This window comes from Rhamphochromis sp. 'chilingali' (assembly GCF_963969265.1).
Source record: "Rhamphochromis sp. 'chilingali' genome assembly, chromosome: 21".
Classification (NCBI taxonomy): domain Eukaryota; kingdom Metazoa; phylum Chordata; class Actinopteri; order Cichliformes; family Cichlidae; genus Rhamphochromis; species Rhamphochromis sp. 'chilingali'.
In genome coordinates this window covers 7,423,201-7,440,257 of record NC_137949.1, presented here as the reverse complement: position 1 = coordinate 7,440,257, position 17,057 = coordinate 7,423,201, and the positions used below count along the sequence as shown (strand labels likewise).

Sequence of the window (17,057 nt, the reverse complement as noted above, 5' to 3'; positions counted from 1 at the left end):
TATTTTAAAAGTTATTATTATCATTATTATTATTATTATTACTTAGATACAGTAGTTATTTATTGCTATTCAGTTATTTTCAGGAATGTAATAACCAAAAAATAGAAACATAAAATGTAAAGCAGAGGTGCCCACGTACTTTTTGACATACAGTCTTGAACGAGATTCTCTCGATAGCCCGCCTTTTCCCGACAGGCTTTGAAGGCAGCACTAGCTCCGCTTCAATGCGCAGGCTCTGAACACTTGACTGCGAGTGGTAACTTTACCACAGAGCCTTGCGTGCCCCTCCGCCTGTCGCCCACAACAGTCAGCATCATCATCGTCATCATCATCATCACCATCACCATCATCATCATCAGCAGCAGCATCAGGAGCAATATCAGTGTGATGAGGCAGCTGAGGACGGAGAGCCTCCTGCTCTGAGACACTGGATCAGCCTGCAGACAGGTACGAAGCTTTCATCCGCATTTTAGCCAACTTGGACGCGTTAAGCCCCATTCATTCTTTATTTCCTTACTAGAAGTAGCTTAATTCACTTTTCCTAAAAGTAACTAAATTACTGTTTATGTAACTAATCTAAAGTGCACCTCGGAGGTTTAGGAAAATCACAAAACCTGTTTTGCAGAGACTTTCTGAACTGGAGTTTGGGGTTGCGGGCAGAAAAGCGCAAATCAGCCCGTTTCCGTGTAGGACGAGCTGTTTTAATCGTGTAAATCTACTACCTACCTGTTGTATATCATGCAGATGAACCTCTGCTCCAATACAGCACAATGTGTATATTTTAAATACCAGTTTTATTTAAATAATAATAATAATAATAATAATATTAATAACAATAATTAAAGCATCAGCTGAGTGCGCCTTAAAAACTAGAACAGGAAATGTGAATTAGGGCAGCAAACACTGGAGAAATCACATTGATTTCCAACTGAAACTGAGCAGTGGAGTGTTTTTAGTAAGCTGTATGAGAGAGAGAGAGAGAGAGAGAGAGAGAGAGAGAGAGCATCACTATTTTTGACCGCGGGTTGGATTTTTCCTCTTTCCTTGGGTTGTGAAAACTTGCTGGATTTCTGCAGCAAACCTGCATTTGAGGAGGTGCTGCTGCTTCTGGCTCTGATTTAATAGCAGAAATGGAAAAGGTGTTTGAAGTGAAGCTGGCGCGATGAGAGAGGAGAGCGCGGAGAAGCCATTCCACCTTAATACACCTTTATATCTGCAAAAATGAAATTGTGGAGTTCAAGTGACTGCTGCTGAACAGCCTCTGGGAAAAGACAGTTTGGACAGTCTTCACCACGATGAATCTACTGATGGACATGAGCGAGAGGAATTTTTATCCCTGACATCAGACGTATCCGTTTCACCCAAAACGTAAATGGAAATGATAAAACAGGAGACAGTGGCTCTTGTCTTTCTTAAGATGTTGGGTCTAGTCCACATTGAAATCAGGCATTTAAAATATACTAGGAGGTGGGAACATCAGGCTCCAAACCTTATTCTGTTATTTTAACGCTAATGAAGAGGATTTCTTTCTGGAGTAGAGGCTCACTGAGCCTTCCAAGTGACGAAATCTACATAACTGCTACATGAAATGCAGCATCCTACCCAATGTGGTGACGGTGAGGTAGAGCCAGCCGGTAGGAGATTGAGCCATTATTAGTAGAGAATAGTAAAAAATCCTGAAACTGAGAACAAACGCGAGACTTGGGGAAAATTACAAAATTATCCTTTTTTTAATGCAGTCTGTTGCTTTACATTTCTTTTACGGTTGTATTCATGTGCACTGGTAACAATTGTGGCAATAGTCATTATGTAATGGGGTTGTCATCCATCCATACCTGTATCCATCCATCTTTTCCCATTTTTTGTCTTGAAAGCCATAAAGGAATCTTTATTTGCGACCACCCCTATGTGCACTTACCTGATGAAAATTTGGTGGTCAGAGGTTTTTTTTAACCTTACAAAATATATTTTTCATATAAGTAACAGCAACGAAATTTCACACTGACTGACTGAGAGTGTAAAACAAAGTGACATTTTACATCCAAAAGGTCAAAGGTCAATTCTGAACAGAGACAGATGAAAACTGCATCTTGACTTTTTGGTGGAAGTACACAACCATCATGTAGTAATGATACTGTTGATGCCGCCTGCAGAATGGTGCCATTTTTACTTGACAGAATTGCAATAGCTGGTAGTGACTTTGCAAATCCAGATTTTTCTAAATCCATCCATTCATCTATTTTCTGCTGCTCATCTGAGTCTGGGATGAGGGGGCAGGAGTCTAAGGAGAGAAACCCTGACCTCCCTCTCACCAGTCACCTCCTCCAGCTCATGCAGAGGAAGTCACTGAGATGTTCCCAAGCCAACCAAGGGGTATAAAATCTTCAGTGTGTCCCTAGGTCTGCCCTGGAGCCTCTTCCTGGAGAGGTCATGCTGGAACACCTTGTGTAGGAGGCATCCAAGAGGCATCCTAGTCAGATGTGCTAACCCACCTCAACTGGCTCCTTTTGATGTGGAACAGTAGCATCTCTACTCTTGAGTCCCTTCAGAATGAACTCCTCACCCTATCGCTAAAGGATAGCCTAGCCAGCTTTCGGAGGAAACTGTTCCACTTGTATGCACTTGTATCTACAGTTTCATTCTTTGAGTCACGACCCAGAGCTCTTGACCGTAGTTGAGAGTAGGAACGTAGATCGACTGGTAAATCGAACTTTCTTTTCACGCTAAGCTCTCACTTCACCACAACGAAGCGGTCCATCGCCTACATTGATTGAGACATGGCACAATGACACTCATGAACAAGACCCACCTGGGGTAGCAACTTATTCTTGACCCAGAGTGGATGGTCCACCCTTTTCCTACTAAAATTCATGGCTTCAGACTCTGAAGTGCTAATTCTTATTCTTGTTGCAGCAAACTACACCAGTGTGTTTGCTGCAACAAACACACTGGTGTTTGTTGCAATTTGAAATGACATTTGTCAGCCCTTTTATAATAATTGACCATACAGAAAATAGTTTATACAGAATTTATACAGAAAAAACAGAAACTGTTTTTTCTGTATAAAGGCAGCAGAGTCACATCATCTGCAAAAAGTAGAAAAGAGATCCTGCAACCACCAAAGGGGAGACCCTCTCTTACATGGCCTAGAAACTTTGTCTATAAATATTATGAACAGAATCAGTGACAAAGGGCAGCTCTGGAGGAGTCCAACACAAACAAGAATGATCCTGAACTGTTGTTGCCAATATGGACCAAACTCTCACTGTGGTTGTACAGCAACCTAATGGGCTGTAACAATGGGTCAGATACCCCATCCTTCCAAAGTAGCCCCACAGGATCCCCAGGAGAATTCGCTCTCCAAGTCCACAATGTGCATGTAGACTGGTTAGGCAAATTCCCATCAACCTTTAATATCCTACAGAAGATAAAGAGCTGGTAAAAGATTTTTCTACACCTAGGAAATTCTGGACTAATTCCTTTAAGTAAATGATCTGGATAAATCTTAGACCTTTATGATTTTTGTGGCAAGAATTAAACTTGCACCCCACTCAAGACAATTATTATTTCCAGTAATGACGTAATAGTAAAAAAATACCTTAATTCTTTCATTTAAACAGTCTAACCAGCTATCCAGAAACATTTAGATTTACTGTCATCTATGATGAGGAAATGCACTAAATAGATTTTTTGCTTGACTCGTGATAATAGTGACTTTTTTGCATAATCAAAAGTTTTTCTTATATTTCTGTTTATTAGTAAGGCAACATATCACTGCAGCTCCATCTCCAACAGAGGCAGTAAAATCAGAACATATTAATACTGCTTAATTTTATAGATTAAAACTTTCTTGTATTTAAATAATGTAAATCACATCAAATATTTAGAAATAAACTTTAATTTTAGCCCTAATTGTTTCTTAATACTTGTTTTTTTCTTTTGTTGCATAAATTGAAAAGCATCTTAACAGTTCATGTCTCTGCTGAGGCAGAAGTGAGGTAGCTTCCTGTGAACAAAGACATTAACACATGGATAATCCTGTTCAGACCTAATGACTCAAATAAGAAATAATTATTCCGCTACCAAAAAAACAGGCATGACTGAAGCGTCACGCCTGGCAGCAACATTTAAATTCTTGTGTCTGTTACGCTTCACATCCCTGCAGAGTGAGTGCACTTCTCGAAACAAGATCAGACTGAAATCATGCGCAGAGCTCCACAGGCCTCTCCAGTTGATACCTAGAGAGCAACACAGCTTTTTTTTTTGGTTTTTTAACATAAGACTGACTGGAGTGACCGCACAGATTCCCTCCAGAGGAACAATAGGAGCCTCAGAGGAGGAATAAAGGCTGCATTGTCTCTTCACGGAAACGATGATGAAGGGCAGCAGCAATTCCAGGTTTAACAGAGAAGTCTCACAAACTGCACAACCCCGTCCTGATGGTGGTAATTGCTGCATATCGGCACACATGAATACCCCCAAATCAGCCCTCAGCCTTGTGTGCAAAGTGCACTACTCAGACAATCAGAGGAATAAAATCTCAATCGCTCGTCCCCATGGCAACAGGAACTGCCGGTCTGATTGTATGGAAAGTGGTGTTTCTGATAACTTATCACACGTAAAGTCTGCCCTTCACCACCAACCAGAACGCTGTACTTGGATGTTATTAAATGGATAAGGAGTGATGTCTTAATATCTCCATAAAAACAGAATCAGGCTTGCATTATAGTCTGTAATCAGGTGTTTCAACTTAACAAAATCATAGATGCGGCAGAGGTGAAGGGTGGTATAATTTTGCATTGTGGTCTGCTGCTCATAACAGCGGTTAAACCAGATATAACATATGTATAAGTATCAAATTCCAGCTTTCGGAGCTTGATTGTAAGTTTTAGCTCATTGCTCGTCTGGCTACAGCTTTTCTGGTTTGGTTCATGCTCACTGCACTCAAAGCACCAATTTTGCTGTGGCCTTTGCCATCCTGGTGTTTTGAAACTAGAAGTATTGAGCGAGGGGTGGATCTGACTCAGTAACCAGGTGACACTGCGCACTCTTATGTTATTGACTTTTCAAGGTAGCCTAACCTGCTTTGCCATCTGTTCTGTTCTAAATGGGGCCATTAAAACAAAGAGAGCATCATATTCTGGTAAGAAAGAACTGAACACATGAAAACATGTTGGTAGCTGGTTGACGCAGTTATAAGTAGTAGTGTTGAAGCGGTGTGTGGTGAATACTAAACATCAGTCTTCATTTCTCCTGTTTTTGGACCATACCTCCAAAAGGTTCTGCTGAAGCCGTCGTTAACCTCCTAACATCCTAACGTTTTATTGAGAAGACGACGAGATGGGAAGTCATTTTTTTGTTGAACCCTTGCAGGGGAAGAAAATACTTCTTTTACACCCCTCTTACAAAATAAGGAACTAACTGTGCTATCTTGAAATAGTTTACACCGCTGAATCATAAGGCTTACATTCAAACTATGCCACTGTAGCAGAACTTTCACTCGTAGTGTTTTTGGCCCAACAGTTGTGAAGTATTGGTAGGCCAAAATATTTATAATGGAATATATTGGGTAGTTTCTTGCAGTAGAGTTACTAATACTTGCAATATTGCAAGTATAAAAACAGGTATACTCTAAACAAACCTGGCTTATCAGAGTTATTACTCCTTGACTCCATGACAGTGAAGAAAAAGAAACTCACCTCAGGGTTAGGGGAGAGAGCTAGTTTAATGAACTGGTAAAGTACACTGGATAAATATTAAACACCTGCTTTTCAGAGCTACCTTTTCCTTCACTTAAACACATTATTTATTGTTTTTAAATAATAGATGTTTATCTTGTGTTCTATTAATTGAAGCAGAATAGCTGTACCATGTTATTATGGGGAGCATATTACAATTTTATCATCATACTTATATTACAAGTTACTCCTACACCTGGTGTCCTAGTGTTAATCAAATTTAATTAGACACACTATATAGATAAAAGTACTTGGCCACCTACATATTAAACTTACAAGAGCTGCACAGTGATGGAAACCCATGTCATGAAGCTCCCAGCACACAGTTTTTGTGCTGATGTTAATGTCAGAGGAGGTTTGGAATACTCTGAAGTGCTGTCAGCCTTCGAGTGTTGAGATGACAGAGTGTTGGCAACTGTTACATATTAAGCACCTCTGTGACTTTACATGGTCTGACATGAGTCGCTGAGGTTCCTAAACACCTGCACTTTGCAATAATACCACTAAGAGCTGATTGTAGAATATCTGGGAGGGGAAACAATTATTAACTGACCCAGAAATGTAACTTTGTTCATCTAGTCGAGAAACATTTCCTCACTCATCCAAGTGACTTCTTCATACTTAGCTGACTGCACCTTTACCCACCTTATCAGCAGTAAATTTGCATAATGACCAAAACTAGCATGATGGGCTGTGACGTCAGTGACTTGATCAGTTATATAAAAATTGTCATGACTATAGATTAATGGCCATTAGTGCCATTAAAAGAGAGTCAGGGAATGGCTGCAGTCACAGCACTGTAAGACGGTAAAAGATGTATCCTTAGGTTCCCGGCTCTGTTCAGAGACGATCTTTCCCTTTTCACATGAATGGATCCCTTGACCTCCTGCTCGAACTGGGAACTGGTCTTTAGGTATAAATAGAGTCGTTGCCTGACAAGGTATCTCTTCTGTGTTGTGCCATCTGCTTAGCCAGAGTTTGTTTAATCCTCCAATCCCCCTAGCACTTGACAGCATACATTATATTACTGTTTGTACCCCGGGAACCCAATCCTTGGGGTGCACATATTTTTGGTGTTTCTGTTTTAGGGTTAGAAAGCCACAGAGATGCGTTGTATTGAAAAAAGTGCATCTCAGCTTTTCTAATATGCCTGACTCATAAGTGGTCACTAAAGGCTTTTGTTTAGGTGGCAACAGTTGTCCTTGTTCTCTTCTGGCTTGCCTGGAACATTCTTTAGGTGCCTTGCCAGCTTTGACGACTACCCAGCTGGGATACCCACATTTACAAAGGGCCTTTTTGATATGATGCTCTTTCGCTTCCTTGGCTTCCGTTTGTGTGGCGATGGTGTTTGCTCTGTTTTGTTGTGTCCTGATGAAACCCAGTTTGCTCTTCGGTGGATTACGAGAGTCAAACCCTAACTCCTAATACAGTTACATTCGTTCACGGCACACATCAACTTTCAAATATCCTGCAATAGTGATGGGAACTTCACAGTCTAAGAAAGCTAACCTTTTATTTTCTTATCCTCCTTCATATATACTAAGTCAAGTTCCTGGTGAACTTGAAGTGTTAATCAGTGAATTGTGGTTAGGGAATGATGCTAGTTTTGGTCATTATTCAAATGTACTGTTTATAAAGCTGGAGAAAGCTGCAGTCAGTTGAAACTGAGGAAGTCATTTGCATGCGTGACGAAATGCCACTGAAAACGCTACATGAAACCTCCATAGCCGTTGTTTTAGAAATAAAACATGTTGGTCCTAGTTTACCAGAAGTACGGAAAGTACATCAGACTGTATTGGATAGTGTTATACATGTTACACATCGAGTTGCTAGTCAGCCGTTGCTGTCAGCCTTCATTGTTGAGCATTTGTTAATCACCACTGCCTGACTTTTTTTTAGTGTTTGTGACCATTAACACTAATTGCCCATTACTGTTAGCCAGTTAGTGCCAGAAATAGGGGTGAATCAACCTAGAACAAACTTCTGTATTACCAGAAACACTGTTAGTCCTATTAGTCCTATAAATAATCTCCTAAGCTAAAATTCGACATAAGTAACTATCGTGAAAAATGCCGTTTTAACGCAGAGGGTGCAAGTAAAATCAGAGAACCTTGAACAGACAGTGTGTCACATAACCCAGCTTAAGACAAAAAAAGGAAGGAAAGAGCAGAGAAACAAAGTGAAGACAGTTTATTGACTTGTGATTTTCTCCAGGATGACTGAGGTGATGAACTCTCTGGAGCCGGGGACAGAGGACTTCAGCGGGGGAGGAGCAGGAGGAGATCAGGCCACAGTATCCTTTGCTTTGTGTGTGCGAATATGTGCAATTAGACAATTTCAAACCAGTCTCGTTTCATTTGAGCAGAAAGCAGAAAGCAGAAAGCATACAGCGGTGAGTCACAGAAGTGATGAGCAACCATAAAATGCTGGTTGATATGACAAAGGTCATTAGCTGGACTCAGTGCTGCTTTGAACAAATGGTAAATGGCGTATCCAACAAATGGACAGCTAAATTATTGACTGTATAATATCAACAGTTTAAATAACATATTTTGTCATAATGTGTTTCATTAACTATTACTTGTGGTTAGATTTATGGCTGAGTCAGTGAATACATGTTATTAGCTCCTCCCTGTGTTATTTAAATTACTAGCCATATTAGCAGCATAGCTAATAACAATGTTTGTTTGATCCACATTGAAATATCTGAAAAGTAATACATGAAGTCCCACGAAGAAGTTACACACTAAATATGAACATTACACCCTTTCAAATACCTAGAGAATGGCTAATTTATTCCACTGGAAATAAAATTAAAAAAAAAAAAGAGGCGCCACCTTTTTTGTTTCAAGTTCAGACGCTGTCATCAAGACGTCACCTTTTGGTTTGTTGACCATTTTGGAACCACGTTGTTTTTGTATGTAGATGTTTTTCTTTTTGATCTTTTTATTTTTAAGTTAAGTCATAGGAGAGGTTAGACCTGAGAAGTTGTCATTTAAGGCCAGCACTAGCTAACTAGCTGTGTTAGCTAGCTAGAGCAATATTAAACGGCATGCTGACAATGGATAAATAAAGCATGTTTAAAATTATCAACTCTTTAGACTGTCTTTTAGCAAAACTCAACTGAACAAGAAAAAACAACATCCATACCCCTAATTATTCATCACTTTAGGCCTTAATATCATTTAAATGCATTTAATTGTCAGAAAGGGGGGAGATTAGCTGTAAACCCGTTTCAGACATCTCCGTTAATCTGATGATGAATGTGTCGAGTTCACGTGTGGATGAGCACCCTGGTCAGCTTTCCATTCTGGACCTGCAAACATTAATCCTTCACTTTCCGCACAACACAAGCCTGAATGAACGCTGTTAAGTTTGAGGTTAGGTGGTTAGGTGCAAACAGGATTGCAACTGCACATGTTGCATTCTTTCTGAATTTCTATAAATTGCCCAGATCGCTAGAAGACTGACTGTCTTTGAAGCCTTTTGAAATAAAAAAAGAAACAACAATTTTTTTGGCAGAAGATACCTGCTGTGCTAGTTGTGGTTAAAAATAAACTAAACAGTTTATAAGTTATAGCTTAATAATTTTGTCTGATGCATTTCCTAAGAACTCTCTAAGTATAGGATTAAAGTATCAAGAGTAGATCAAGTAAAATACAGCCATGACACATTTATGTAAAAAATAGCCTGTATCTGAATGACTGAAGGCCAACACTTGAATAGACTAACAGCTGTTCAGTGGCATTTGAGAAACTGCAGTTTTGGCAGTTTTGCATTGCAAGTGGAAGAAAACCTCAAAGACCTGCTGGCTCTTTAGAAGAACCAGTGTTACAATGTTACAGGGTTGCTTTTCTATTCGTGCATTGGCGTTACCAGGTAACCAATTCCTTGTTTTCTCTAAGCCAGACGACCAGTCAGAGCAGACTGACCTTCATCTACCATTTACCATTCATCATGTTTTTTATGTTAAATCCAAGCATGTACCTATGAAACTTCAACTGAGTGTCATGCAAAGACTTTACACGAAGTCTGTCTCAAATCTTCCATCTGATGCAGACAGTTTCTGTTTTTTTAATCCAATTTTTACCGCATTATTGTTCTTTCACATGTGGTACCCACAGTGACCTTTTCATCCCCACAAATATGAAGCCCTCGTTTTAACCTTACATAAACTTTAAACAGATCTTCCCAGATACCCATGAAAGGTATCCAAAGTTGTCCAAGAGGCTTCCCTCTATAGTCGTGGAGCCAACAGACGGAAGTGAGGTGGAGAGTGGAGAACTCCGCTGGCCCCCGGATGATCCGAGCTCTGCAGACGCCCAGACTGAGAGAAAGCGTACGGATGAGCAAACTGAAGGTGAAAAGGAAAGAGAAACTAACATTGCCTTGGCTTTTTGGCACAGTTAGATTCGAAGTGGTCTGATAAGAAGTTGTGTAAATAAAAGTCACATGCACGTAATTAGAAGACCAGAAGGTATTTGGCTGTTGGCAAAAGTGTACATATACTGAAACTTCACTTAAAGAAAAGTACCACTATAACAAATTGAAATGACTCCAAGTCAAAATGAAAGTTGTCATTTAATATCCTACTCAGGTCAATCATAGTGTGACAGCAGTATTTTTACACCTTACTGAGGTGCCAAAAGTACAAATACACCAAATATATATAAGTTAAAGATTCTTCAACTTATATATAGCACTGAAGGGCATATAGCCCTACAAGCAGCTGAGACATGTGAGTTATTTGCATAGTTTCCCCTGACTTGCCTTAAGAAATGAACATCAGTTGCTTATAGCATCACTATAAAAGGTTACTTCCTGTAATGGCTTCCTGTCATTGGTTCTTTATGCTAAGTGTACACTTTGCAGTCATTCCTACTTCATGAGCAGAACAAAAATGAGGAAACACTCAAGAGCAGACATGCAGTGATATGCGCCACCATAATATCGTGATTATATGCATCAGTGAGGTGAAAAACGAATGCCGTTATCGACTCTGTCTTATCAGCTGGCTCCTGGACAAAGCACGAAGTCATACAATTCAGGATAACAGCACATTTTTTCCACTTACAGCGAGTCATTTGAAGGGATAGTTTTTTACCTCAGTTTATGCCACTGAGTATGGACCTACCTCTGGTTGGTTACCTCTTGTCAGTAGCACTTGATGTTGTAAAATGAAAGCAGAAGAGCAGCATTAAACCTCATGGCGATGACAAGACTACATGTGTTCCAGGCTGCTGGCGAGCGCACCATAGCGATAGTAATCCTCTCATCTAATTCTATCTTAAACCTTTAGCTTCAAATGCACAGAAACACAGAAATGAAAGTAGCCTGTTAGAAAAACTGATGAAAAATCCTCTATGTGTTTTTTTTTCCAGATGAGGAGCAGTCCAGTGAAGGTGGAGCTGAAGAAGCTTCAGGAGTGGAAATGCAGGACTCCAACTGAACAAACTCGCTTCCTGTGATATAAACTGTTACTATGAGTGTATCCAGACTTGGAATGAATGAAAACGAGTCAGATAGAGGAGTGCAATGTGCGGATAGAAAGATCAGAGAGACAGAGTAGGAAGGGTAGAAAACAGATTCCCAAACCCCAGCTCACGGGCTTGGAGCCAGTTACTTCAGCACCTTAAGAATAAAGACGCCGAAGGCGCTTTTTTGTTTTTTTGTTTTTCCCCAAATCTGTATCTTTCCATTACATCTGTAATGATGGAGCTTGTTTTGACATGTGTAAACTAAGATTTATGGGGACAAAGATGGCATGTTGAAGCATTTTTCAAGAAAAAAAAGTTTTGGCAATAGGTTTTAATTTGAGAATTCCCAGGTCTAAAATGACTGTTTTGACATTTCCAGCTTTGTAAATATAGATTTTGAATTAAGTTAACAAATTTCCTCTCTCTGGCTCCAAGCCCTCACCATCCAGATGCCCACGGAATCATCTGCACATGTGATCTGGACAGATGTTTCTAAATGCTGTATTAAGTATTTAGCTCATGTGTGCCATACTACTACTAATAAAGGTAGCTACTGTATTTACATTTAGGTGCAGATTACATCACTGTTTGTTCGGTGCCGACTGCTGTAGTTTGGGTGATCTTGGTCTCACTATTAACTTTGTAATATTAGCTTTGAGTATTTGAGAATTTCACAACAGATCCATTGCTTTATTAGATGTTACAATATTCATTAAAATATTAAAGTATGTAATCACTGTCTTCTTAGTTTTAAAGGGAATGTAACTGTTGTTTTATTTAAGATATTGGAGCAATATGGTCCCAAGAAATCAAAGGCAGTCCATTTTGTTACAGACTACAGAAGTAAAAAGAACCAGTGTATTTTAGATGTGTGTTGCTTGTCACAGGCATATTTTTTAAAAATACTGGAAGCCTAAATTATTGCACAAGTAATAAACCTTTTGAAATGTTCTTTAATTTGTGGTCCCAGTGGTTTTACTGCTTATGGGGAAAGTGAAGTTTACGTTACTTTCTCAAAAATATTTATGCATTTTTGAAATGTAAGATGTTTTTGATAGATCTAGATGACCTTTTGCATCCCTGCACAAAGTCTCTCAGCTCAAAGTTAAATTGATGGAAAGAGGAAAGTAGAAGGAGGAAAAAGCACAAAAGGTTTCAACAGATATAATTGGTTGTCAGATTCAACTCTCCATCTCTCTGTGTGGATATGATGCAGGTCTCCCAAAACGAGCGAATTGCTGCTCCTTGGACTCTTGCTGTCTGGATTTTCCCCACTACATTAGTGGAGACTGCAAGCTGGCAGATGCTCTTGTAACATGGTTTACAGTCAAAAACACCTGTGAGTCTGGGCCCAACTCCCTATCAGATGACTGTATACCCATTACCTCTTCCTATTTCCACTTTATGCTCGCTGTTTTTATTTAGAACTGGCAATACTTAAAGTTCAACTAAATCCCACTTAAGGGGATACAGTTGTTTTATAGAATTGAAGTTTTTTGTTGGTTGAGCAGCCCTAGGAAGTACACTATTAATAGTGCAGACTTACACTGGATACATTGTTACAAGAATACATTTTTGGTCATACTCATAAAAAACGGAACAACCAGCAAACAAGAGCAGTCCCAAGACTGTGTGTCTTGAGCAAGGCTAAAAATTCTCTCTGGATCATGCAGGAACTGACACACTGGATCAAGAAGGATAACCGGATTCTGCATAGTTTGTGATACTTTTGTGGGATACAGTGTCTCTCTTTTTTATTGTCAGTTTGAGATGTATTTCTGAAAGAAATGACCATGACCATAAATCAAAGTAAAATATGAGCATACTAGCTAGTCATTCTATCCAAAACGGTACTAGGCATGCAACAACATCAAAGCAACAAGGTGTGCAGTTCCCTGGGGACTTCCTCAGTCAATACTTACCCGGAGGTAGTCTCCAGAAATGTTCTTTTGTGTTCTACATTACTGCTGAAAAAGTCTCTAGTGCCTCAAGACAATTTAGGATCCAAAAGTGCTACCTGCAGCACAACAAAAACCATTTAAATGGTAGGTAGAAGACATGAAAAATCCCCTCTAAAGATAGGTTTAAGTTTATGTAAACCCTGATTTAATGCCTTCGTCATGACACATACCGTGGAGAGGGAAAACTGTGGTAAATCCAGTTGCCCTCTTGCTTGATGTTGCACACATTTCTCTCTTGTGTATTTCTTTGTGGGCCTCTGCTTCCCTTTTGCAAGACGTGGCAAAACCCAAAGCAAGATCAAAAAGACCTTTGCAGTGTTGGATTTACAAAGGCTTCCTTTGACTGTGCTTTTTTGACACAGAGCGTTCGATGCCTGTCAGCAATTTCAGTGTTGTTCAAAACTGTGAAGCAATAAACTGGTAGGTGAAAGCCTCACATTTCTGTTTCTCAAGAAACCAGAGTGTCAAACTCTGCGAAGAACAACACCATCAAGGCTTTGCAGGTACATTGTACTTATGCCCCAGTTCATCTGAACACAATAATAAAGGAGGCAAAACTAAGATAAACAAGAAGGAGAGGTGCCAAACCACAATGTGACTAAAAATGATTAAATTAAAACAGGAAATCAACAGAAACCCAACATCATGACGATATTTCACTAAGGTGCAAAAGTACGTGAATGTCAAGGATTAGCAGTAAATATGAACGTGTTAAATTCAGATGAAGGTTTAGGTCGTATATAAAAAATTCACAAGAAGGAAGAATATTTTTTTGGCACCTGTATGTGCAGATGGGTATGGTGATTGGGATTCGGTCAGTCAGAATTTATCCAGCTCCTTATTTTCCAAAGAAATAGAAAGCAGAGGTGAATAGCGCAAATTTAGTAAGAACAGCTGCATTAGTAGCCAGAATGCCACTTTGAGACACCACTGTGGGCTCTGCTGTGGACATTTTGTTGCTTTTTGCTGATTAAGAAAATGCATTATTCCAAATATTAAATGAATTTTATTGCAGCTCTAAAAATCTCAATCTTGAGAGTGACTTGGAAAAAACAGTAGCTATAAAACTGCACATTGACTTTATTAAGTCATAGAAAGTTTTTGTGTAGCTCTGCAGTGTTTATTCTCTTTTTTACAGTGAAAGAAGCTCAGGTGTGTTTATTCTTCCTTGGAGCTGGAGGCTGTTCCATGAATACCCCGTTCTCATTTTAGGATCTGATTTATGTTTCTTGCCTCATAGTTATTCAAAGAATGTAGACTCAACAACTACCTTACCCGCTGCTGCATTTCACATCCAGAACAGGATGCTGTTTTCATGTATTACTTATGGGACTACATCCAGTCCAAAAAATTCTGATAAAAGTCAACAGCTAACAAATAGCACGGCTCACCTTTAGACATTAAACTTTTTCAGTGCATCTCACAGGATTGTAAAGAAAGGTTGTTTATACGTTTTAATGATAGGGAAGTTTGTTTTACTGCTTACACCTTTACAGCAATGTGACCCAACAGCAGTCAGCACCTTGCTCTGACAGTGTGACAGAACACAAAAACTATTATCTTATGCCATCATAAAGGGCATAAAATATGTAATTAGAAATGTGTTAGATACATGTGTAGTTTTTTGCGTGTGAGCCATTGAGGATTAGACAAGGACATAAATGATAGCTCTGTCCTTTTTAAATTTTTTGAAACAAATTCCCGCAGTGAAACCTTTTCGCTGTCAGTTTCACAGAGTAAACAGATGAGACGTGTTAAATGAACCCCTGTGTGCTGTTTCTCATGTTTATCAAAAGTAAAAAGATGCGATTTATCATCGTTTTAACCACAGACTCCTCAGCTTTCACCGATTTTGTGTGAAGGACGTATAAAATAACACATTTTCAGTGGCTTCACACTATAACCCACTCCCACACTTTCATTTCACACATGTGGTGTTCGTGTCCCCTGGACCCACAGGTCATAAAAGTGTGGAGGTGCCGTGTCCCCACTCTGTCCTCCTCTTACATGGCCTGCTGTTAGTGTGTGTGTATGTATTGTCTTTTTGCCCCTTGTTTTCCTGCAGAAGGTTCCAGCACTGTTACATTTAAAGCACCTACGCCTGCCTGCTTCCACATTACTGCACATTTGACCCACATTTGTCTTTTAGTAACTGTTCTATATTATCTGCAAACCAGCGGTAGAACAAACATCAATAGCCTATCCAGTGCGGCTGCTTATACAATACAATACAATACAACTTTATTTATATAGCACATTTAAAACCGAAGGTACACCAGAGTGCCGACATAAGATATAAGATAAAAGGCTATAACAGATTATAGATCTAGATGGCGAAAAGATTCTTTGCTCAGTGATTTTAAAAGAGGTAGATGACAAGATCTCAGAACATGAGTCCTTATTGGATGGAGGAGGGTGGAGGGATAGTTAGGGAGAAGGCCACACAGGAAATGGTCCGGTTCAAGCTATTGTCATCTATGCATCTGATGTGAATTCTGTTCTCTAGGACCTGTAAAAATAAAAAGAAGAGCTGCAGTTTGTGTGGAGGCTAGAAAGATGTGATAGATGTGTTTCAAGTGCAAGTAATACATATGCAACATACACAGGAAAACACATGGTATATGCTGACAACAGCCTCAACAGGGCTCTTTTGCACATTTGCAATAGCAATGTTATTTTTGTGTGTGTGATGGAGACATTATCAACACTTTTTGGTTAATTTAAGAATCAAAGAAAATAATCAGAGGAAAAGTTAATAACCCGATAATTTATTTAAATATAGTAAATGCACTGGTTCTTATATAGTGCTTTTCTACTCAAGCACTCAAAGCACTTTATACAACATGCTCATTCACCCATTCACACAAGCACTTTTTTCCACGCTGAAATGCTTTCTGCCTGCTCAGCATCCTGAGTTACGGCCATCACAATCTTAGTCTGTCCAGATTCTCAGTTTGTGAGGATTTACTGGTTTTATATGAGTGCTGACTGGAGATTTTGGGCTCGTGATCAGACTCATAAAGCAATTTGAAGATGTCACCTGTGGCTCCTAAAAGCTGTGATTGCCATTTATTGTACAGTAACTTAAAGGTGTTTTCAGCCGCTCCCTTTTTTCTCAAGGGGTTGCCATAGTAGATGGATCCACACATTTCACAGATGCCTTTCCTGAAACAACCCTCATGTTTATCCATTTATTAGCTTTGTTGTGAACTCTAATAATTTCATGCTGTTGTCCAACAACTCGATTCAGCCGGAGGATAAGATTTGCATATATTTACTTTTATGAAAATTCACATGACAGCCAAGTTCTAATCACGCGTTGTTGAACATCAGAAGCGCTGTCATTAAAAAGCTTTCTGAGTATCTGTTTCTCTTTCTTTTTGTCTTGTATACACACTCAGGCGAACAGGCAACACGAGCAGCACTCCCACATGCACTTTGACAGCTTGTTGAAGCTGATATAATGTTAAAGGTCAGGCTGGTGTCTTGATCCAGACAGCGAGATGGATGACGGGATCTCCATCTTATTTCTTCTACGGCCCCTTCTCTCTCCAGACCTGACCTTTTGGATGACAACCTCGTGAAGAGCACTTCACGGGAGCGCGCCGGGTCACTCCTGGGAAAATGAAGGGCTACAGGGAAAGAGGCTGTGAGGGCTGGAAAAAAAATGCAGCGTCAATTATCTCTCAAATGTCACAAGCTGCTTTTCAGAGGAGGGAAAACTTGCACTTTCGTCTGCTCTTAAGGATGGCTTGCACTCACAGATTGTGCCATATTTTACATATAATTCACACAAAGGTGGAAGCTTTTAACACTCGCTTTCTTTTTTATTACAAATCGGCACAAACAAGATTTGCTGATGCAACATTTACATGCCACTT

General features: G+C 39.6%; 1 protein-coding gene across 1 annotated transcript; it reads left to right on the top strand.

Moving 5' to 3' along the window:
* Positions 1-287: 287 nt before the first annotated feature.
* Positions 288-12,131, top strand: LOC308389775 (protein LBH-like). The gene is made up of 4 exons (XM_080871301.1): positions 288-447; positions 7,953-8,031; positions 9,924-10,098; positions 11,120-12,131. Exons 2-4 carry the CDS (start codon positions 7,954-7,956, stop codon positions 11,185-11,187), a joined length of 321 nt encoding a protein of 106 aa, XP_080727427.1. The 5' UTR covers positions 288-447; position 7,953; the 3' UTR covers positions 11,188-12,131.
* Positions 12,132-17,057: the final 4,926 nt, after the last annotated feature.